The 23,969-nt window shown below is 41.9% G+C and overlaps 1 protein-coding gene across 2 annotated transcripts; it reads left to right on the top strand.

The window, feature by feature from the left end:
- Positions 1-7,806: 7,806 nt before the first annotated feature.
- Positions 7,807-19,774, top strand: LOC112246805 (BAG family molecular chaperone regulator 5-like). 2 transcript variants are annotated; one of them, XM_024415344.2, is made up of 3 exons: positions 7,807-8,162; positions 17,430-18,272; positions 18,407-19,774. In XM_024415344.2, exons 1-3 carry the CDS (start codon positions 8,140-8,142, stop codon positions 18,942-18,944), a joined length of 1,404 nt encoding a protein of 467 aa, XP_024271112.1. In that variant the 5' UTR covers positions 7,807-8,139; the 3' UTR covers positions 18,945-19,774. The 2 variants fall into 2 exon arrangements, with proteins under 2 accessions (XP_024271112.1, XP_024271111.1); XM_024415343.2 differs by lacking the exon at positions 7,807-8,162 and adding an exon at positions 10,583-10,771.
- Positions 19,775-23,969: the final 4,195 nt, after the last annotated feature.

Raw genomic sequence — 23,969 nt, 5'->3', positions numbered from 1 at the left:
GTAGTGTGCTGTATCCATGACTACCCATCGAATCAATCACCAAAGCAATGATCACTGATAGATAAAACATGCTAGCTCCCAGTAATGAAACAAATCTATAGATTGGTTTAACACAACTAGCATGAGGCAGCATGTCTAGCTAGTTAGTTTACTAATGTGCCCAGCCATATTACATCCAATGCCATCCCAGGGTATGCTGCATAATCAATAGAAGCCATCATTTATGACACTAGGTCATTGCAAAGTAATTTACCGAGTTGTAGAACACCATTAAATACCTCTTAAATTATGGTAGATGTCTGTAAAACATTGTATAGGCAACTACTTATGTTCTGTTCTGTAAGAATACCACAAAATATTGTCTACTATAATTATATGCATCAAACTCAAAAGGCTGTACATTTATTAAATGCCTGTTAACATGGTGAAACATATAGAACATATCGAACCCATGAAAGTAGAGCATTTGATCACAACGTGGAAGAGCACATTGTGCATGCATCCCCTCAATAGGAAAATGGTCTAAAAAAGAAAGACATACACCATGTGCAGCATTAGAGCAGAGCTTCAAAAGATCAATCAGGTTTTGAGGGCAGCAACTGAAAATGTTTCATAGGACAAAGTGTGGGTCATCATCCTTTTGTTTCATAGGACAGGATAAAGTCTGGGTCTTTATTCTAATGTTTCATAGGACAGGATAAAGTCTGGGTATTTATTTTATAATATGTTCTCCGTTATTGGGGGATGTTGCTAATCATGTTGCTAAGAATGCTGTTCATCGACTGCAGCTAAGCATTTACCATAATACCCTCCAAACTCAATCATCAAGTTTGAAGACGACACTACAGTGTTAGGCTTGATTACCAACAACGACGAGACGGCCTACAGGGAGGAGGTGAGGGCCCTTGGAGTGTGGTGTCAGGAAAATAACCTCACACTCAATGTCAACAAAACAAAGGAGATGATCGTGGACTTCAGGAAACAGCAGAGGGAGCAGCCCTCAATCCACATTGACGGGACAATAGTGGTGAAGGTGAAAAGTTTTAAGTTCCTCGGCGTACACATCATGGACAAACTGAAATGGTCCACCCACACGGACAGCGTGGTAAAGAAGGCGAAGCAGCACCTCTTCAACCTCAGGAGGCTGAAGAAATTCTGCTTGTCACCAAAAATACTCACAAACTTTTACAGATGCACAATCAAGAGCTTCCTGTCGGGCTGTATCCCCTCCTGGTTCTGCAACTGCTCCGCCCTGCACAACGCATCACCGGGGGCAAACTACCTGCCCTCCAGGACAACTACACCACCCGATGTCACAGGAAGGCCAACAAAAATCATCAAGGACAACAACCACCCGAGCCACTGCCTGTTCACCCCGCTATAATCCAGAAGGCGAGGTCAGTACAGGTGCATCAAAACGGGGACTGAGAGACTGAAAAACAGCTTCTATCTAAAGGCCATCAGACTGTTAAACAGCCATCACTAATATTGAGTGGCTGCTGCGAACATACTGACTCATCTCTAGCCACTTTAATAATGAAAAGATTGATGTAATAAATGTATTACTAGCCACTTTAAACAATGCCACTTTATATAATGTTTACATACCCTACATTACTCATCTCATATGTATATACTGCACTCTATACCATCTACTGTATCTTGCCAATGTCGTTCAGCCATCGCTCATTCATATATTTTTATGTACATATTCTTATTAATTCCTTTACATTTGTGTGTATAAGGTAGTTGTTGTGAAATTGTTAGGTTAGATTACTTGTTAGATATTACTGCATGGTCAGAACTAGAAGCACAAGCATTTTGCTACACTCGCATTAACATCTGCTAACCATGTGTATGTGACAAATAATGATTTGGTTTGGATTTGATCAGGCAATGGTTGTTAAGGTGGTGTCTCACAGAGAGGAGTGTCAGTTTTGATTGAAGAGAAGCAGTGTGATGTAGACCCCAGAAGTCTGCAGACTACAGGGATGAGTCCATATACCCTACTAACTATAGCAGGACACAATCAGTAAGAATGTAAGGTCCTCATTTGGGTAACTGGTCACAGGAGTAGCAAGAAAGGCTGCCTTTCTTATGACTTCTGGAGTCTGTCACACTCCTCTTACACATACAGAGAGAAAAACAACGGGGCTGCTGTTTAAATTAACTGTAGAGTATTCTTTTTTTGAAATCAGGGTATATAACAGGGGTAGAGGACATAACCATAAACTATTATCTACAAACTACAATATACAATATATACAACCACAGATGTTATACAACCATTACACTACTAAATTAACTATAAAACAGGAGACCTTAAGCATCGACCAACATCCAGCTGAATTCAATCAAATCTGAGATTAAACCTTACACACTCTTGTAATTACTCAGGAGGAAGATGTGGCTGAGAAACATCAGGCGTAGGGACATCAGTCTGCAGAAGTCCTTTGAGGACGTGAAGAAAGGGGGTTACGCTGTGTGCGAGGAGCACTTTGAAGAGTGTTTTATTTAGATTATTGACTATCTTTGTCAATAAAAATACATTTCAGTCATATGATACTTTTCTGGTAAAAATGTATTTCAACAGGGTTCACGGAAGACAATGTCCTCTGATGCAGAACCTACCAGAATAAATTGCATGAATCCACCCCCTCAATCTGAAACAGATGCATGGTGTAGTAGAAAAAGAAGTAAGTCAATCACAAAGTTCGTAGCAATTAAAGATGCATCGACATTGTTTTATATCAACAGGTTTAAAGTCTTCAATTGGCTATTTTTGAAGGAGAGGACAGGGAAGCAGATGTAGGAGTTTTAGGTGAGAAAGACAGAGAGAACAAGAGGGTGAAGGAGAGGTGCACTTTGAGGGGTGCCCCTCTCCTTCACTCTAGACCCAGCTCCAACTGAGGAAGCAGCAGATGCTGAATTTAGTTCAGGTGGTCTGCAGGAGGTGGTATGTCAGGTGACAGAGGTGGCAGGAGGCTTCCTCACAAGCATACAAGAGGAGGCTCAGGTGACAGAGGTGGCGGAAAGAGTCGTCATTTACAAGCATACAGGAAGCTCAAGTGACAAAGGAAGCAGCATGTAGCAGGTATCATGCAGGAGGAGGCTGTGCCTGTATTTAGTTTTCATGCTAGTGAGGGCCGAGAATCCACTCTCACATAGGTACGTGGTTGCAAACGGCATCAGTGTCGTAACAGCTCGATTTTCCAAGGCAGGATACTCTGAGCATATCCCAATCCAGAAATCTGTCGGTGGTTTCTGATTAAATTCAATTTTCACAGAACCGCTCATTGCAATTTTGATGAGCGCGACCCAAACCCATACTTCAAGAAAGGCTGCTCTAGGACAAGGTGTCTTTATGATGCAAGATGATTTGTAGATCAAGTCAGTCGGCAGTCGACTGCAGTCATTTAGATACTCTAACATCGCCAGTATGTCCCGTTTGGGAGACTACAATCATAGTTTCTAAACCCAGAGGTGCAACATCGGAAGACTTCCCGGAACGCTTGCGAAACAGACCAAACAGATCAGCCTGGGGTTAAGGGTTTGAAAAGTCAATGAGAGAAGTGAACAATTCTTCCATAATTGTTAATTTTATCAATCTAATCGCACAACCTAGATTAGAGCCTTAAGTCGTTGAAATTGTTATCACTCCAACCTTATGAGAGTGACAAACTGACACGTTTTCATTTTCGTCAAAAACAACTTTATATGAGGACATGCACAGTTCGGCGCGAGTCGACCGTTAGACCTGATGACGTGTTATCTAACCAACATTGCCATGACATTGCCTACAAGTTTGATCGGGGATGTCTATAGGAGAAGCCGTTTGGACTGCCTGATGGTGAAGCGTGATTCATCACTCCAGAGAACGCGTTTCCACCTCTCCAGTGTCCAATGGTGGCAAGAAATTTAAGGAACTGACTTGTTGGAAAGGTCGCATCCTATGACGGCGCCACGTTGAATGTCACTGAGCTCTTCAGTGTGGGCCAGTCAACTACCAATGTTTGTCTATGGAGATTGCATGGCAGTCTGCTCGATTTTATACACCTGACAGCAACAGTTGTGGCTGAAATAGCCACTAATTTGAAGGGGTGTCCCCTTGACTTATTCCCCATTTTGTTGTGTTACAGCCTGAATTCAAAATAGATTAAATATATTTTTTTCTCACCCATCTACAAACAATACCCCATTATGGCAAAGTGAAAACATGTTTTTAGACATTTTTGGAAACTTATTGAAAATTAAATACAGAAATATCTCATTTATATACAGTACCAAGGGTTTTTCTTTATTATTTACTAATACTCTTGGCTTTCTCTCAACCAGCTTCACCTGGAATGCTTTTCCAACACTCTTGAAGGAATATGCTGAGCACTTGTTGGCTGATTTTCCTTCACTCTGCGGTCTCATCCCAAACCGTCTCAATTGGGTTGAGATCGGGTGATTGTGGAGGCCAGGTCTTCTGATGAAGCACTCCATCACTCTCTTTCTTGGTCAAATAGCCCTTACACAGCCTGGAGGTGTGTTTTGGGTCATTGTCCTGTTGAAAAACAAATGATAGTCCCATTAAGTGCAAACCAGATGGGATGGCGTATCGCTGTAGCCATGCTGGCGTATCGCTGTAGCCATGCTGTAGCCATGCTGGTGTGCCTTGAATTCTAAATACATCACTGACAGTGTCACCAGCACACCTCTTACCATCACACCTCTTACTCCATGTTTCATGGTGGGAACCACACATGCGGAGATCATCCGTTCACCAATTCCACATCTTACAAAGACACGGCGGTTGGAACCAAACATCTCAAGTTTGGACTCATCAGATCAAAGGACAGATTTCCACCGGTCTAATGTCCATTGCTCGTGTTTCTTGACCCAAGCAAGTCTCTTATTATTATTGGTGTCCTTTAGTAGTGATTTATTTGCAGCAATTCTACCACGAAGGCCTGATTCACACAGTCTCCTCTGCACAGTTGATGTTGAGATATGTATGTTACTTGAACTCTGTGAAGCATTTATTTGGGCTGCAATTTCTGAGGCTGGTACCTCTAATGAACGTATCCTCTGCAGGAGAGTTAACTCTTGAGTCGTCCTTTCCTGTGGCGGTCCTCATGAGAGCCAGTTTCATCACAGCTCTTGATGGTTTCATCATTGTGCTTGATGGTTTTTGCGAGTGCACTTGAAGAAACTTTAAAAGTTCTTGAAATTTTCCAGATTGACTGACCTTCATGACTTAACGTAATGATGGAATGTCGTTTCTCTTTGCTTTATTTGAGCTGTTCTTGCCATAATATGGACTTGGTCTTTCACCAAATAGGGCTATCTTTTGTATACCAACCCTACCTTGTCACAACACAGCTAATTGGCTCAAACGCATTAAGAAGGAAAGAATTTCCACAATTTAACTGTAAACAAGGCACACCTGTTAATTGAAAGGCATTCCAGGTGACTACCTCATAAAGCAGGTTGAGAGAATGCCAAGAGTGTGCAAAGTTGTTATATGGAATGATGTAGTAACCAAAAAAGTGTTAAACAAATCAAAATATAATCTATATTTGAGCTTCTTCAAAGTAGCCACCACTTTATTTGCCTTGATGTGTTTTTTCATAGTTTTGATGTCTTCACTATTATTCTGCAATGTAGAAAATAGTAAAAAATAAAGAGAAACCCTTGGATTAGTAGGTGTGTCCAAACTTTTGACTGGTACTGTAAGTATTCACACCCTTGAGTCAATACTTTGTAGAAGCCCCTTTGGCAGTGATTACAGCTGTGAGTCTTTCTGGGTTAGTCTAAGAGCTTTCACACCTGGATTGTGCAACATTTACCCATTATTATTTTTCTAATTCTTCAAGCTCTGTCAAACTGTTTGTTGATCATTGCTAGACAATAATTTTCAGGTCTTGCTATAGAGTTTCAATCAGATTTAAGTCAAAACTGTAGCTTGGCCACTCAGGAACATTCACTGTCTTCTTGGTAAGCAACTCCAGTATAGATTTGGCCTTTTGTTTTAGGTTATTGTCCTGCTGAAAGGTGAATTAATTTCCCAGTGCCTGGTGGAAAGCAGACTGAACCAGGTTTTCCTCTAGGATTTTGCCTGTGCTTAGCTCTATTCCATTTATTTTTTATCCTTTAAGATTTGCCAGTCCTTAATGATTACAGGCATACCCATGAACATGATTCACCACTATGCTTGAAAATATGGAGAATGGTACTATGTCATGTGTTGTATTTGCCATAAAACATAACATTTTGTATTCAGGACTAAACGTTAATTGCTTTGCCAAAAAGTTAATTGCTCACTATTACTTTAGTGCCTTATTGCAGGAAGCATATAGGAATATTTTTATTCTGTACAGGCTTGTTTCTTTTCACTCTGTCTATTAGGTTAGTATTGTGGAGTAACTACAATGTTGTTGATCTATCATCAGTTTTCTCCTATCACAGCCATTAAGCTCTGTAACTGTTTTAAAGTCACCTTTGGCTTCATGGGGAAATCCCTAAGCGGTTTCCTTCCTTTCCGGCAACGGAGTTAGGAAGGACACCTGCATATTTGTAGTGACTGGGAGTATTGATGCATCATACAAAATGTTATTGTTTGTGGAATTGCTTTAACCACTGTAGTATATTGTCTATTGGTGAAAACAAGATCACATTTTTTTCATGAAATTGTTATAAAATAAAATATTTCCATTGTCATCTATTACATGTTGAACAGGCCAGATACCTCTCTCCATCCACTCATTGTAAAATAATAATTTTCTCTTAATTAGGATCCATCTATTGTTCCAAGTTGGAGTAGTATGCTGAGTAAAGTTATGTTTATATATTAGTTTCCAATAATGGAGGACTCACATCTTAATAAAAAATCTATACCATCAAAACTCTTAAAGATTTTGGAAGGAAAATCAAACCAAAAACGTTCACATTTTTGAATAAAATATTGTAAGCATTTTTAACTTGATGGTACCATTCATTGGATCAAAGTCAATTGCATTCAGACCACCTTCCTCAATAGACTTTACAATATCCCCTTTTCTTAAATAATTATGTTTATTGTTCCATATAACTTTGAAATTGGCTATTTTTCTTGATTAACTTGTCAGGGATAGCTAAGAAATAGAATGAATATGTTTGGCTTGATAGACTATAGAGTATAGTAAGTAAAATATGTCAAAAAATGTATACATCCCTTTGTAGCCAACTATTGAGAATAGTTATAAATGATTCTGTGTATTAGGTTTTCCCGTAAACTTAATATTGTTATTACAATACATAAATACCTTACTTAACTGGTACGTTATGAACAGTAATCAGAGGGTGATCAAATCAAATTTTATTTGTCACATACACATGGTTAGCAGGTGATCATGAATAGCCATTCATTAAAATGTGTCATATTTAAATGTAAACCAGAAGCTTTTTTACAATTTTTATAATAATAATGTTTAATACTGCTGGAATCTGTGCTGTGTTCTTGAGGAATAGACATTTAAAGGTTGGATGTTCGGACTAGCCTTTATAAGGAATTCATGAACATTAATAGTGAGCTGCGACACATTCCTCTCTTCACTTTAAATCTATTTATACCATCATGTAACATTCCAATCACCTTTACACATTTTTCACCAAACCCCCAAGTCAAAATTCAAAGCGGAAACTCGGGCATCTGTCTGGAGCTCCGACTGTCCGACTCGAAGTTAGTGTTAGTTCGTGTGCGTGACTACTGAACTATAGGTGTGGCCAACTTGCAAAGATACCACGTGATTGAGGACGGTCCACGTACTTCCTGCATTGAAATTAGGTTGGACGAACAACGTATAACACCGATTTAACAATGCTCTCTGATTACTTTGTCAAATTCTGTAACAGAACCCTTTGTCTGCGGCAGCACTAGTGTAATATTAGCTGTTTGCATTGTCCGCATGTGTATCGAATTAAACGCCTAACAAGCCTGTTCATATTCAAAAATGTGGTCATTACGATCCCGCTTGGCCAGCCTGTCACGCCCGGGACGTTCTTCCCATTCCAACCCCCTGTGAAAATGTCTTGCTAGCCAGCTAGTAGCTATCTACACCGCAGTTTGTGGTTGTGCGTTGTAATGTTTAGTATTGTATCCATCTCTTCACTACTATGGCTGTACGTTGGTTATGCAGGTAAGAATACGGGCATGTAAGCTTATCACATATTCCGTACAGTTTATTATGTGTATTTATTATCAAATGTTTTTATTTACCTAGCACCGTTAGATTTCTACGACGTTAGCTAGCATACATTTTAGCTTGTACATAAAATACAAAAAAATGTTGTCGCCACATTGATGATTTCATTAATATATGTGGATTTATTGCACTTCGGCTGACATTATGGTGTCAGTCAGGGGACCAGTGACTGGGAGTCCCTTGTTAACCAGCAGTGTCCCTGGCCCACAAAGAGGCTTCATTGTCCTCCCATCAACTGGGGCCCCGTTGGAACTCTACAAAAAGTAGTATTTCCTTTCCTCTTCATTTACTGATTCGAATTTCGAAATGACTGGGCAAGTGAAAACCATCTGGTAGATCCCTTGCGTTTACCAGTGTCCAATCTTGGCATCAGTGATTACTGAGGAAGGAAAGTGCACTTTTTTAAAAGGAATTCGAATGGGGCCCTGTGACTTTTAGATGTAGACTCGGCAATATGAGCGCTGCGACTTCTTGCTCACAACTACATGAACTTGTCCAGTAAGAAAATATAGTTGGCTGTATTGTACTACTGAACACGACCTATGATTATGAACTGTTCTAAGGGGGGAAAGAACCCCCCCCCTCAAACCCCCAGGTTCCTCAGATTGAGGTCTAATAGGCCTGTAGATGATCCTTTTGAGATAGGAGCTAGCTATAAGGTCACAGTTAGTGATGTAGTTGCAGAAAAATAGGTGGCTTAAGCTGACCTTGGTGCATTTACCCTCCACTGTACCACCGGTCATAGTGTTTACAAATATGTCCATTGGCCAGGGTCACACCATCTCACATTCAGTAGGCAGCCAATGAAGAAGACACCCGGGGCCTATTCAGGCTCAACATGTTAAAAATATTGGCTAAATATGTAATTACCATAACTTAAAAAAAAAAAAGCCATACAATTAAGCATTTTCTTTCTTCCACTTGCGCTACAACCCGCACTGCAGCTATAATGAATGAGTAGGAAAGTGTATCTATAGGCTTGCACTGTTATTATTAGTGGCTTGAGTCTTATTTTTATTTAATATATATCTAGGAATATTTCACTTTCTCTGTTCACACTTGTGAGAACATTAATTTCTGCATGAGGCAGAAATAATGCGGTGCGACTTGAGTTAAGCTATCACCTGGAAGACATTGTCCCTTTTTGGTCAATGTCAGCTAAAGAAGGGGAGAGTGGAGGGACATTTAGACGCGAACCCTGAGTCTGCTGCCCTCCGCTGAGACTGACCATCAGATGCAAGCACCATCAGCCCAGTAAAATAAAAAGCTAATTATTTAAATGTATTCTCACTCAGCTGTGCCTCACAAGTAATACAACAACTGATCTATTACCGGTGAAATCATAGAGCCAATCTCAAATTTTGAAATTGAATATAAAAAATGGCAGGGCAATTCATGCAAAGCCAATAGGTGTCGATAATGTATTGGGCATATAGTCTACTGCATGGACCACATTGGTACAGTACTGTTTTTAATAGGTTAATGTTGCATAAGCTTACATTTTTTAAGTCATGTTTAAAAAAATCTTAGCGGTAGATATCGGCTTGCATTTTGACTCGGTGAGCTTGACTTAGTGCAGTAGTCACCAACCTTTTCTAATGTATTTTCTGTGAAGGAATACTATAGTTGCATGCGCCTGATTACTCTTGAAGCAAAACAGCAGACTTTCAATATGAAACTCAAGTGAAAGTGTTTAAAATGCAAATATTTTGATGGTTTGCATTTTGAAAATGCAGATTTCTAAACTCTAAAGCGACCCCTGCATAAGTAGGGGACCCAGGTTATTGGTTTATTCAGTGGCCAACCATCCTCCACAGTCCCCACGAACACCGTTGCCAGTTGTTGGTTATGAATCATGGTCAAATTTCCAGATTGTACATGTCATGGCTGACCATCACTAAATTATTTGTGTCTGTTCTAGGGCTCTACACTTCTGTCTGAATATTATGTAATGTTATATTCTCATGAGTTTAAGCCCCTGAACTAATCAATTTTGTGCATAGGCAGGCTTATCTCCCAAATACTCTTCATGGATATGGAAGTTGGCAATGCATGATACAGTTGTGAAAATTGAATCTTTGTCATAGTGGTATTCTAGCAGCAGCAGTTGGTCTCAACTTGCTGCCAGGTGCCAATTAGAGATCTTCTTTTGTAGTTCAATGTAAATAGAATGTATTTTTAATTGGGTTTAATAGTGATTACAAGTTACAACGTATCATGTTGACAATAGCAGACTATCAAACTGTTAAAATATGGCCACGATCCCGTTTTACAGTTCACTGAAGCCTAGTTTATGACGCGCGTGAACAAACCCTCTGAAATGGTGCTTGGGAGGGGCGACAAAGCACGCAGTGCTTAATGCTGTACGACAGTACTGTACCGAGGTGAATCAGCCATTGAAAACGAAATAGCCGGCATAGCTACATAAAGACAAACAATATTAATTTGGATTACACACTACAGCGCGTACGATCATAGTTGGTTAGCTGATGGAAACGGACATCTTTAGAAATGTGCGCAAAAGTCTTTGGCGCTTTGAAAAGGTGAGACATTTCATGCGCAGCTGGGAAGGTAGTGAGACATTGCTGGCGTTTGTTACATTGAAACAGGAACCTAGCAACTGGCAGATTGAAAATGCGTTTTGTTTGAGAGAGAGTGGCAGCACTGCAAGCCTAAATGATTAGAGTGTCTGCTAACAATGACAATGCTTAAAGCCCTTTTGTAGGTATGTAGAACTATTATGTATGAACAGTATTTATTTGCTCAGTGGGTTGCTACGCGTTTGAAGAGGGACTGTTCTAGAACGCTTTTTGGGGAATGGGGTCTCTCAGACAAGGAACATCACCATACACTATGTTAATCAATTCTAGACTACAGGTATCAATAGATAAATACACTACGCAAACGTATAAGTCACGTTGGTGGCCCAAAGGAGACATCAATTTTGATGTGTTCTTTCAGATCGCGTTCTCTGTCAGGCCATTTTTTATTTGTAAGCTGCTGGCCTCACAGGTAGCCTTGCCCCATTGTGTCCAGAAAAGGGGCATTCGCTGGTAGCATCCTGGATTGGAGCCCTCTCTAAATCCAGGATGCCATAACAATATCTGTCTACTCCCTACACATCTGGGAGGCTTGACTAGCCATTTTAGTTTTATTTAGGCTCCTTGCTCATCCTAAACTGACAACAAAATTAAATGTAGGCAGTTTTATTCAACGTTTCAAGCATAAACAATGTTTTTGGTGGTTGTGTAATGTGTAATCATGCACTCCTGTCAATAGGATTTTGTTATGAAAGTCTACTTGTCAATTGAGTGGATTCAGCCCATGGTCGTCACCATTCTTTTAGATAGAAGTACAATAGCAACACAGAATTGTCTGAGATGGTCTTTCTAACTATTGTGTCTCATATTAAAGGCCCAATGCAGCTATTTCTGGGTAACAATTAAGTTCCTCATTATAATGGATGTCCATTATAATGAGCTTTTGAGCAAAAATTCTTGATTGAGAAACAGTTTTATCTTGACTGACTTGGAGTGGTCTGAGTGGGGATGGGGAAAAATAAAAACTAGCAGTTATGGCAGGGAGGTTTGGAAACCTCTTTGTTATTGCCCAATGCAACTGTTTTTATATCAATGTCGTATCACAATGTCACATCTCCCTTTCTGGTTAACAATTAAGTATCTTACTGTTATATTTTTCCATTTTTAAAATGTACAAAAATTGCCTGTCAGCAGAACCTGAGATTCCCATCCATGCAAACAGGCTGATTCGAAGGTCCTGTGTAGATGTTTTTCAACCAGCAACTAATCAGGAAATAACACTGATCAAATAGTTTCACACTTTTACAGTGTTAGTTTCATTACCTGTTGTACAATATGACATAAAACACATGAAAAAATGAATTTTGACTGCAATTGGCCTTTAATTCAAAAGACAAGTAACCTAGTGGCTAAGTGTCTGATTCTCCCATGAGGCCTGTTGTCTTTAATTTTTCTGTTAACCCTCAGTTACAGGCTGCTTGTTGTCCTTTCTGACAAATGTGTGTGAGCAGGGTAATACTACAGACCCTAGGCCTAAATCGTCTCAACCTTTTCCAATGGCTCCCCTGAGGTAACACTAAAGATTTAGGCTAAAGACCAAGGGGGGTGCAAAGTACGGCCCGCCGGGCACTTCAAATTCTTTTACACACCTTTTTTCTCAATTTTGTAGTATCCAATTGGTAGTTACAGTCTTGTCCCATCGCTGCAACTCCAGTATGGACTCGGGAGACGCGGAGTTCGAGAGCCGTGCGTCTACCCGAAACACGACCCAGCCAAGCTGCACTGCTTCTTGACACAATGCCCACTTAACCCAGAAGCCAGCCACACCAATGTGTCGGAGGAAACACCGTACACCTGACGACTGTGTCAGCGTGCATTGTGCCCGGCCCACCACAGGAGTCGCTAGAGCGCGATGGGACAAGGAAATCTCTGCCTGCCAAACCCTCTCCTAACCCGGACGATGCTGGGCCAATTGTGCGCCGCCTCATGGGTCTCCCAGTCACGGCCAGCTGTGACACAGCCTGGGATCGAACCCGGGTCTGTAGTGACGCAGGAGGCCCCCGCAAATTGATTAAAAAAATGTAAAAAACATTTGCCCTCACCTGCTATAAACTGTCACACCGACAGTATTTTAGGCTTCTAATTTATTTTCTGAATGGTATTGCAATGTTACCAATAGTCCGAATTAAAACATTTCTGTCTGAATATGGTTTAAATGGACCCTAGTAACCCCATAATGACTGCTCAATCCAGACTCTTTCTCACCATAATCCCCTTTGGAAAATCCCCAACATACAGTTAGGCACTGGGTGCATTCATATATTCACTCTGGAGTGCCAGAGTTCAGATTGTCCATTTGTAAATTCAGAGTGTTTTGTTCTCGGACCGTTCAGAGCACACATTGGACTCTCTGGCTGGAGAGTAGGGTTGATCCGAGCGTTCTGACCTCACAACGGCAGTCAAGCACCCAAGCTAACTGGCTAGCTACTTTCAGACACAAATGAGAACACCTCACTCTGACCATGTTACTCGCCCCAGCAGGGCTGGTTAGGCGGTTTTTATGTCTAGAGCGTTGGTGACTGTAACTGTGCTACTGGCAACCATTAAATTAAAAATAATTGCTGACGTTTACTGACCCCGGTCGGATGTTGCTCGTTCGTAAATTTAATCAGTTATTCTGAAATCGGAGTAGATGAAGTTTGTAAACTCACTCTATCTTTAAGAATGAGAAGAATGCCCTGTATATTGTGACATCACAGACACATCACTGTGGAACAGCAGCAGTAAATATTTTGAGAGCCTCCCAATCTGCTGTGTCTGGAGCCTGGATGCCGATGGCACAGAATTTAGGCTACTGGTGTGTTCTCTTACCGGAGCCAGCTTGATATTATTAATTCCCTCTGGAATTTTTGTAAGTAGTGATGTTGACTATTTGCTACAATTATGCCAACAGTCATCTTTGAGTGAGGGAATTAATTCTGTGGGGTGTCCTTTTTTTGTCAGGTCAGACTTTCTCTGAAGAATGTAACTCGATTATGGTTATTTCTGACCTGGGGTGTTAAGACCGCTTTGTTGTCGTTGCAGTAATTAGACTTAGTTCAGTGGTGTTCATTAGACAGTCTTGGACAGCTGAAATAGTAGCCGGCACTGAGCCTAGATCTATAGCCTACGTTCAGTAATGAGTTGAATGATTGTCATGCTCGTGTTATCATTGAAAGTTGAATTAATTTATTGCCTGTTTTTAGGACATGCCTGCATGGTTCTTGTTGGTTAAGCGGTCACTAACAAATTAGGATTGTACACTTCCAGTAGCTCATTGGAGGAAATAAGTGGACAAAGGCTGCTTGTTCAAGTCTTTTTTTATTTTGCCAAATATAATAAATAGTTTACAAAATAGTGAAATATTAAAGTTATCCTTTATAGATAAAACTATAATACAATATTCAAATGTTGTCCACCTAATCAAATGATCTGAGAATGAATCTGCTATTGCTAGCTAGCACTGCAGTGCATAGTTGAACAGTTTTGAACAAGTTAATTTCTTTAAAAAATGAAGGAGAAGCAAGAGAGATATTTAGTTGTATTTTTTTCACTTAGCTAGCGAATGCAGCTTGCTAGTTTAGCCTACTCAAACAGAGAGGGATGCTATGTTAGCTAGCTAGTTATGGCTATCCAACACTGGTACTCTTCCAAGTCAAGGTAAGCTTTTGGTTTTATTGATAAAAGATGCTGCCAAAGAGGATGGCTGACGTTTTACCTAACCAACTGTGCTCTTTTGTTAGTTTTTTTGTGTTAACTTATTTTGTACATAATGTTGCTGCTACCGTCTCTTATGACCCGAAAATCACTTCAGGACATCAGAACAGTGATTACTTACCATGAACTGGAAGAAGCTTTTTCCTTTAACGAGATGGATATACTGCTTTCCCGGGAACAGGACCAAATCCCTGTCATTTGCGTGAAGAAAAGACTGAGAAAAAGGGGGCGCAGGTCAGGCTGCCTTCTGAGAATCTGTAGGTGAGCGAGAACTCCCACTGCCATCCGTTCTACTGACTAACATGCAATTATTGGAAAATAAAATTGGTGACTTACAATTATCCTACCAACGGGACATTAAGAAATGTAATATCATATGTTCACCGAGTCGTGGCTGAACGACGACACGGATAATATAGAGCTGGCGGGATTTTCCATGCACCGGCAGAACAGAGAAGAAGCTACGTCTGGTAAGACGAGGGGTGGGGGTGTGTGTCTATTTGTCAATAACAGCTGGTGCGAAATGTCTAATATTAAAGAAGTCTCAAGGTATTGCTCGCCTGAGGTAGAGTACCTTATGATAAGCTGTAGACCACACCATCTACCAAGAGTTCTCATCCTTATTATTCGTAGCCGTCTATTTACCACCCCAGACCGATGCTGGCACTAAGACCGCACTCAAAAAGTTGTTTAAGGCCATAAGCAAACAAGAAAATGTTACTCCAGAAGCGACGCTCCTCGTGGCTGGGGACTTTAATGCAGGCAAACGTAAATCAGTTTTACAAAAATTTTACCTGCATGTCATGTGCAACCAGAGGGGGGGGGGAAAAACTCCAGACCACCTTTACTCCACACACAGAGATGCATACAAAGCTCTTCCCCGCCCTCCATTTGGCAAATCTGGCCATAATTCTAAACTCCTGATTCCTGCTTACAAGCAAAAACTAAAGCAGGAAGTACCAATGACATCAACATCTCCCTCAATGTGAGCAAGACAAAGGAGCTGATCGTGGATTACAGGAAAAGGCGGGCCGAACAGGCCCCCATTAACATTTGATGGGGCTGTAGAGGAGTGGGTTGAGAGTTTCAAGTTCCTTGGTGTCCACATCACCAACGAATTATCATGGTCCAAACACACCAAGACAGTTTTGAAGAGTGCACGACACAACCTTTTCCCCCTCAGACTGAAAAGATATGGCATGGGTCCCCAGATCCTCAAAATGTTCTACAGCTGCACCATCGAGAGCATCCTGACCGGTTGCATCACCGCCTGGTATGGCAACTGCTCGGCATCTAACCGTAAGGCGCTACAGAGGGTAGTGCGTACTGCCCAGTACATCACTGGGGCCAAGCTTCCTGCCATCCAGGACCTATATAATAGGCGGTGTCAGAGGAAAGCCCATAAAATTGTCAGAGACTCCAGTCACCCAAGTCATGCTGTTTTCTCTGCTACCGCACGACAAGCTCCTTAACAGCTTCTATCCCCAAGCCATAAGACTGCTGAACAATTAGTCAAATGGCCACCGGACTATTTTAAATTGACATTTACATTGTTACTTTTTATAATTATTTTATTTTTTACTTTTAGTTTATTTGGTAAATGTTTTCTTAACTCTTGAACTGCACTGTTGGTTAAGGGCTTGTATGTAAGCATTTCACGGTAAGGTCAAAACTTGTTTGATTTGAAACTGCTTGCTGACTGTACACTACTACATGATTTGTAGTGGGTTTACTAACGTGTTGACGTTAGCTAATATGGTGACAACGGTGTAGCAGTTATGATATGAAGGTTTGGCCTGGTCACAGACCGCTGATGTGTTGTGCACTGAACTCCACAAGTGAAGGAAAAAGGTGAGAGGAGGCTAGCATGTAGATGCGTGAAGGAATTATACAACGATCAAAGGGATCATGCTGTTTGTATGTGGCTGCTATGAAAGTGAACTGTGTTTGTGTGATCAGGGGTGTCTTCGTTCCGCTGATTCTGTTGAAAAACGTTTCTTAAACGGAAACAAACAAAACGAGGATAAACATACCAGAATTTGTCCAATAGAAACTCTCGTTTGCAACTGTTGGACTAATGATTACACCCTAGATCAGCTAGATGCGGGCAAGAGTGTGCAAAGCGGTATTGAATGTGTCAATGTCTGTCACATTTCTCTCAACATATGTACCCATGTTGTAAACTTTCAATCATAGGCTAGGTTGTAGCAACCTCATGATGGGTGTAGGGACAATTCGAGTATCATGTAGTAGCCTAAACCTAGCCGTGTTACATTGCGCTGGGTGAATGCAATATGAATGACAGTCATGCTCATAAAAAATATATTGTCCTCATCTTAAAATGCACCGACCGCCACTGCCTTAGGTCAACATTTACATAATGGAAACAAGGACACCTGGACTAACATATGGAATTGGACAAGCCTCATACTAGAGCGTTGTTTTTTTTCTTAATATTTTCCTATTTTAAGGATGAACAATTAAAATATATATATATATATATTTATTATACACACACAGTACCAGTTAAAAGTTTGGACACCTACTCATTCAAGGGTTTTTCTTTATTTTTGCTATTTTCCACCTTGCAGAATAATAGTGAAGACATCAAAACCTATGAAGTAACACATATGGAATCATGTAGTAACCAAAAAAGTAAAAATATATTTGAGATTCTTCAAAGCAGCCACCCTTTGCCTTGATGACAGCTTTGTACACTCTTGGCATTCTCTTAACCAGTTTCATGAGGTGGTCACCTGGAATGCATTTCAATTAACAGGTGTGCCTTGTTAAGTTCATTTGTGTAATTTATTTCCTTAATGTGTTTGAACCAATCAGACTGTAGATCAATGTTTTTTTAGCTTTGAACTTTTGTTAATGTATTAGTGCTGTGCCTTATTTACAGCCTGTTTGGGAAGCCCTTTGATGGTGGGAAGAGGATGGACAATGGCAGCCAGCAGCAGCACCCAGCCATGAATAGGCTCTATGAGGTCCAGCGGGAGGTTCAGTCTCTGGGCCCTCAAGTGTGCACCTTCAGCGGGCTAAAGAACGAGCGGGAGTACCGGCGGCTGGAGCGCGAGCTGACCCAGCTGCTCCTGGAAGTGGACCAGGTGGACACGGAGGGCAGGGCAGACCTACAGGGGGCACGCAAGAGAGCAGCCCAAGAAGTAGAGGGGCTGTTGCGCTACCTGGAGGAGAACGCCACCCACCCGTCCCGCCTGGCCATCGAGGAGCTGAGCAGGGAGGCCCAGAGGCTGGTGGAGCAGGGTGTGGTGGAGCCTCAGCAGGCTGGGGGCACAGCAGAGATCAGTGATGAGCTGGTGGATGCCGTGCAGGAGCTGATACTGAGGCTCACCCAGGTAAAGACAGGAGGGAGGGTGCCCCTCCGCAAGGCTCGCTACCGGGCCCTGACACGACTGTGTGCCGTGCAGGACGTGATCGAGGGTCGCACGCGCCAGCAGACCCTTCCCCTTTCGGAAGACACACATGTGGCCGTGCAGAGGATCAACCAGGTGATGGTGCAGGTGAGTGGGGCACGCAGCCAGCTGGTGGCACTGCTGATGGGGCTGAGTGGGAGGGATAGCTGTGCCCACCTCTCCCGTGTGCTCACTGAGCTCCTAGTGGAGCTGGATGCCCTGGACGTGTCGGGGAATGCAGCGGTCAGAAACTACCGGAAACAGGTGGTGGAGGAGATCAACAGCCTGCTCAAACACCTGGACCTGGAGGGAGAGGGAGACGATACGCGCAGGTACTCAGCTTTACTAGAATTACAAACGCTCTGGAGTAATAATACAGAAGGGAAATACAGTATGCATGTGTTTACATGCTTTCAGATACAACTTGGCTCAAAAATGTGATTGTGTTGTATATATCTTTCCTCAGGTATGACTTGGGGCAAAATGACTCTATCCGTCAGATTGAGGCGGTGCGTGGTCGGGTGGGCCAGCTGCAGGGGGAGGTCCTTCGACACTGTGGGGTGGGTGACCTCTTCAGGCCCAAGCCTGAGCTCCAGAGTCTCCTCACACATCTGGACCAGGTAGACACAGCCCGTAACCCCTGTATCCGTGAAGCCCGGCGGCGTGCCGTGCTGGAGGTCCAGGCTGTCATCACCTTCCTGGACCTCCGTGAGGCCCTGATCTGCCGCCAGCCCAGCCCCAACGAGCCTTCACAACACAGGGCTGTGTGGATAGTCCTGGGCAGCCTGTCAGACCTCCAGGCCCAGGTACTCTGCTTCAATGGCAAGCAGGCCGACAAGAGCTACAGGCTGCTGGAGGAGCTTCTGACCAAACAGCTGCTGGCTCTGGACGCAGTTGACCCACAGGGCGATGAGATGACCAAGGTGGCCCGCAAGCAAGCAGTCAAGTTTGCCCAGAACATCCTCAGCTTTCTGGACATGAAGACAGATGAGTGGGAATACTGATCCACTGGAAAAGACTGGACGTAGCTGTAGGATGCCCTATGGAATTGTATATAAACTGGTGCATCATCACTCTAAGAGAGTTGGGGTGTGTAAATATTGTCTAAATCCCAGAATGCACGGCAGCAGCGCTTTTGTCTCTTTGTCATTGTTGCTGGCCTGTGGGGGGTGGGGGGAACAACCCAATAACATTTTTGTGAAATAGAATTTGGAGAATAGTGTTCTGACATACAATGTGCTTTTTAAAGTTTACAGAGCATCTTTTTGAAATCTACTGTATGTGTGCGTTTTGATCAGTGTTGTTGTTGGGTTGTGGTTGCAAAGCCTGTGGCCAAAAGCACTGAAGCCTGTTATAGTGGTGGTCAGAGTAGTTAAGATAGTCACTTCGTCTGTTTTTCAAATGCAGGAGTGGGACTAGAGTAATTACATCTCGATGGTATCCATGTTTAGCTTGATTACTTTGGAGGTCAGTTGTAAATTTACTCAGCCAAATGATGTATATGATGTCTCAAAATACTTCTTTACTGAGATGAACCGAGTTTACATCAGTACTGTGAGACAAGATTTTCCTCTATTCATGTTGCTTCTCCACTTCCATTTGCTCTGTGTCTCTTCCTGGTAATGCTTTAATCAACACTTCTGAGGCAAACTACCCTAACCCTGGACGTACACAGCTGTTTCTGGCAACCATTCAGATGACAAATGAAAAGGAGAGCTTCTTTACGGCTTTAACCACTGTCCTACAATAATGAGGAGAAGGAGGATGTAGAGTTAAAGGGCCTGTGAAAACATTTGTCAATAGGATGTTATGTTATTAAAGACCTTATATAGAATGAACATTTGTGGACACGATAATTGCCCTGTTTGTAATTTGTAGCTAAATGTTGAATGTGTGTTTGCGAGGCTAGCGAAGGGGAAAAATAGTGTGAAGGTGGTTTAGGTTTCATTTTTGTCTGTGGCTTTCTATTGTCAGAGGAATGTGTCTGAGAACCCCGTACAGGGTCACTGATTTGGTGTTGCGTGTATTATTATAGCTGGTGACAGTGTTCACAGTGGACAGAGCAGTCTAAAACCTCTGCAGAGTTGCAGCAGAGTTAGGAAGCTATTAGTTAAAAAGCCCAAATCTGTGCCTTTCTTTTCATCATATTTTTCACCATCCCGAGCACTTACACTCTGAGATGTGCACTTTTTACTGATTCTCAGCACTGCACCTGACAGCTCTTTGTAAACTGACCATGGAATGTCTGGCAGATAGTGCATAGGGCTAACAAAGCTTGAACAGTCCTCGGATAGCTCTCACAAACTCGCACACTCTCAAAAATGACAGAGGTTATTCAAACCTTCTCTGCTCCTATAGAAAAACATATGGCATACAAACAGGGAAATCCAGCATCACAATCATGGGTCATCTGAAGTGAGATTATTCGTTTACACTTGTGTTCAGTGCGGCCCTCATGCAATGGAGGGGTGTTCACACAGCAAGCTTAATGCTCTCTCAAACTAACCAATACAAAATAAGGTACCATTCTGTCAATTTTTGTTGATTTGAAGTAATGTTCTTTGCCAATAACCATACAATCTATTTCCTTCCTAGGCATATACAGTGCATTCGGAAAGTATTCAGACCCTTGACTTTTTCAGCCTTATTCTAAAAAGGATTACATTGTTTTTTTCATCGTCGATCTACACAAAATACCCCATAATGACAAAGCAAAAACAGGCTTTTAGACGTTTTTGCAAATGTATATAAAAGTATTCAGACCCTTTACTCAGTACTTTTGGCAGCCATTACAGCCTTGATTCTTCTTCGGTATGATGCTACAAGGTTGGCACACCTGTATTTGGGGAGTTTCTACCATCCGTCTCTGCAGATCCTCTCAAGCTCTGTCAGTTTGGATGGAGAGCGTTGCTGCACATCTCTTCAGGTCTCCAGAGATGTTCGATTGGGTTCAAATCCGGGCTCTGGCTGGGCCACTCAAGGACATTGAGGCGTGTCCTTAAGCCACTCCTGCATTGTCTTGGCTGTGTGCTTCGGGTCATTGTTCTGTTGGAAGGTGAACCTTTGTCCCAGTCAAAGGTCCTGAGGAGGTTTTCATCAAGGGTCTCTCTCTACTTAGCTCCGTTCATCTTTCCCTTGATCCTGACTAGTCCCAGTCCCTGAAAAACATCCACACAGCATGATGATGCTGCCACCACCATGCTTCACTGTAGGGATGGTGCCAGGTTTCCTCCAGACGTGGCACTTGGCTTTCAGGCCAAAGAGTTCAATCTTGATTTCATCAGACCAGAGATTCTTGTTTCTCATGGTCTGAGTCCTTTTGGTGCCTTTTGGCAAACTCCAAGTGAGCTGTCGTGTGCCTTTTACGGAGTGGCTTCTGTCTGGCCACTCCACCATAAAGGCCTAATTATTTCTGGAGTGCTGCAGAGATGGTTGTCCTTCTGGAGAGTTCTCCCATCTCCACAGAAGTACTATGGAGCTCTGTCAGAGTGACCATCGGGTTCTTGGTCACCTCCCTGACCAAGGCCCTTCTTCCACGATTGTTCAGTTTGGCCGGGCGGCCAGCTCTAGGAAGAGTCTTGGTGGTTCCAAATGTCTTCCATTTAAGAATTATGGGGACCTTCAATGCTGCAGAAATGTTTTGGTACACCTCACCAGATCTGTGCCTCGACACAATCATGTCTCGGTACTCGACGGACAATTCCTTTGACCTCATGGCTTGGTTTTTGCTCTGACTTGCACTGTCAACTGTGGGACCTTTTATATAGACAGGTGTGTGTGTGTGTGCCTTTCCAAATAATGCCCAATCAATTTAATTTAACACAGGTGGTCTCCAAGTTGTAGAAACATCTCAAGGATGATCAATGGAAACAGGATGCACCTGAGCTCAATTTCAAGTCTCATAGCAAAGGGTCTAAATACAGATGTAAATAAGGTATTTCTGTTTACCCTAACCCTAACCCTTTATTTTTTATATATTTGAAAAAATGTCTAAACCTATTCACTTTTTCATTATGGTGTGTTGTGTGTAGATTGAGGAAAAAATATAATTAATACATTTTAGAATAAGGCTAACAACAAAATGTGGAAAAGGGTAAGGGGTCTGAATACTTTCCGAATGCACTGTACATCGTGGTGAATTTACTAAGATATCTATAGTATCTTCAGTATATTATTGTTTGTTGCTCTATCAATGCGGTCTGTTGTGTTGGATGGGAACCCCTCTGTGAAGGGGTCATTTGTCAGCCAAACCCCTTTTTAAGAGTAGAAGGCCAGATCGTAGGCTAACACTATCTGTTCTAATTCTAGTCCTCTTTCTCTGTGTAGCGGACATGAGTCAGTCATGGTTGCTCATGGTAACGTGATGAGGTAGCCTTGCCTGCAACTTCATTATCAGTGTCAGCTGTCGTGCCCAACTTTGCAAAAATAGAACAGTGCTCTTATCTGAAAGGAGTGCTTTCTATCTGAACTATATATGCTTCAGTTACATCCATGTGAACATGACTTCGGTGTTGGTTGAGCAAACAACAAATTACATACAATTTTAGGGGTAGAATGTACAATTTTGTCAAAAAACAATGTTTTATTTATTACTTACCAAAGCTGATTTTTAAAAAATATATTTTTATTTTATTTTTAATCTATATTTTGTTATATATAGCACATATTTTATCTTAGCTTTATCTTGGCCAGGTCGCAATTGTAAATGAGAACTTGTACTCAACTTGTCTACCTGGTTAAATAAAGGTGAAATAAAATAAATACATTTTGGGTTTCTCACTGTGTGAAACATTTGTTTGCCTACTTTGCATATGGCAGCAATGTGTCTAAGGTACAGTATTAAATGTTTTAATTTGACTATCTGTTTCTCCAGTCTCCTTTGACTAAGTTGATTGTGGCAGACTTTGCTGTGTTTTTCATACAAGATGCACGTGTACAGAAGCACACTGAGGTTGAAATGATGTGTGAGTGCTTCAATAATAGGTTTGTTAGACCTTTTTTTACCCTCTTTATTTTGGAGGGGGATGTTCTGAGTCTATTTGTGTAAAGACCTTTTTTCCCCTTAATTTTATTTCTGGATCGTGCTTTCATATGCACGTCACAGCACTATCATATGAGTTGACGGGTAAAAAAAAAACTGTATAAACATAACTGGAATCTGTTAACCTTCAAGAAGAAATATAATAATAACTATTAATAAATAACTTAATTATTTATTAATCTAACTAAATCTAATTTTATTTGTCACATGCGCCGAATGCAACGGGTGAAATGCTTACAAGCCCTTAACCAACAATCCAGTTTTAAGAAAATACCTAAAACAATTAAGAGAGACGAATAATTAAAGGGCAGCAGTAAATAACAATAGCGGGGCTATAAACAGGGGGTACCGGTACAGAGTCAATGTTTGGGGGCACCGGTATTGAGGTAATATGTACATGTAGGTAGAGTTATTAAAGTGACCATGCATAGATAATAAGAGAGGGGGGGGGCAATGCATTTCATTAGCTGTTCAGGAGTCTTATGGCTTGGAGGTAGAAGCTGTTTAGGAGCCTCTTTGACCTAGACTTGGTGCTCCAGTACCGCTTCCCATGTGGTAGCAGAGAGAACAGTCTATGACTAAGGTGGTTGGAGTCTTTGACAATTTTTAGGGCCTTCCTCTGACACCACCTGGAAAAGAGGTCCTGCATGTCAGGAAGCTTGGCCCCGGTGATGTACTGGGCCGTACACGCTACCCTCTGTAGTGCCTTGTGGTCAGAGGCCAAGCAACTGCCATACCAGGCAGTGATGCAACCTGTCAGGATGCTCTCGATGGTGCAGCTGTAAAACCTTTTGAGGATCTGAGGACCCTTTTCAAATCTTTTCAGTCTCCTGAGGGGGAATATGTTTTGTCGTGCCCTCTTCACAACTGTCTTGGTGTGCTTGGACCATGTTAGTTTGTTGGTGATGTGGACACCAAGAAACTTGAAGCTCTCAATCTGCTCCACTACAGCCCCGTCGATGAGAATGGGGGTGTGCTTGGTCCTCCT

Source organism: Oncorhynchus tshawytscha, linkage group LG08, assembly GCF_018296145.1.
Source record: "Oncorhynchus tshawytscha isolate Ot180627B linkage group LG08, Otsh_v2.0, whole genome shotgun sequence".
NCBI classification, from domain to species: Eukaryota; Metazoa; Chordata; class Actinopteri; order Salmoniformes; family Salmonidae; genus Oncorhynchus; species Oncorhynchus tshawytscha.
Note: the sequence above shows the minus strand (reverse complement) of the source record. Positions and strands in the feature narration are given on the sequence as shown.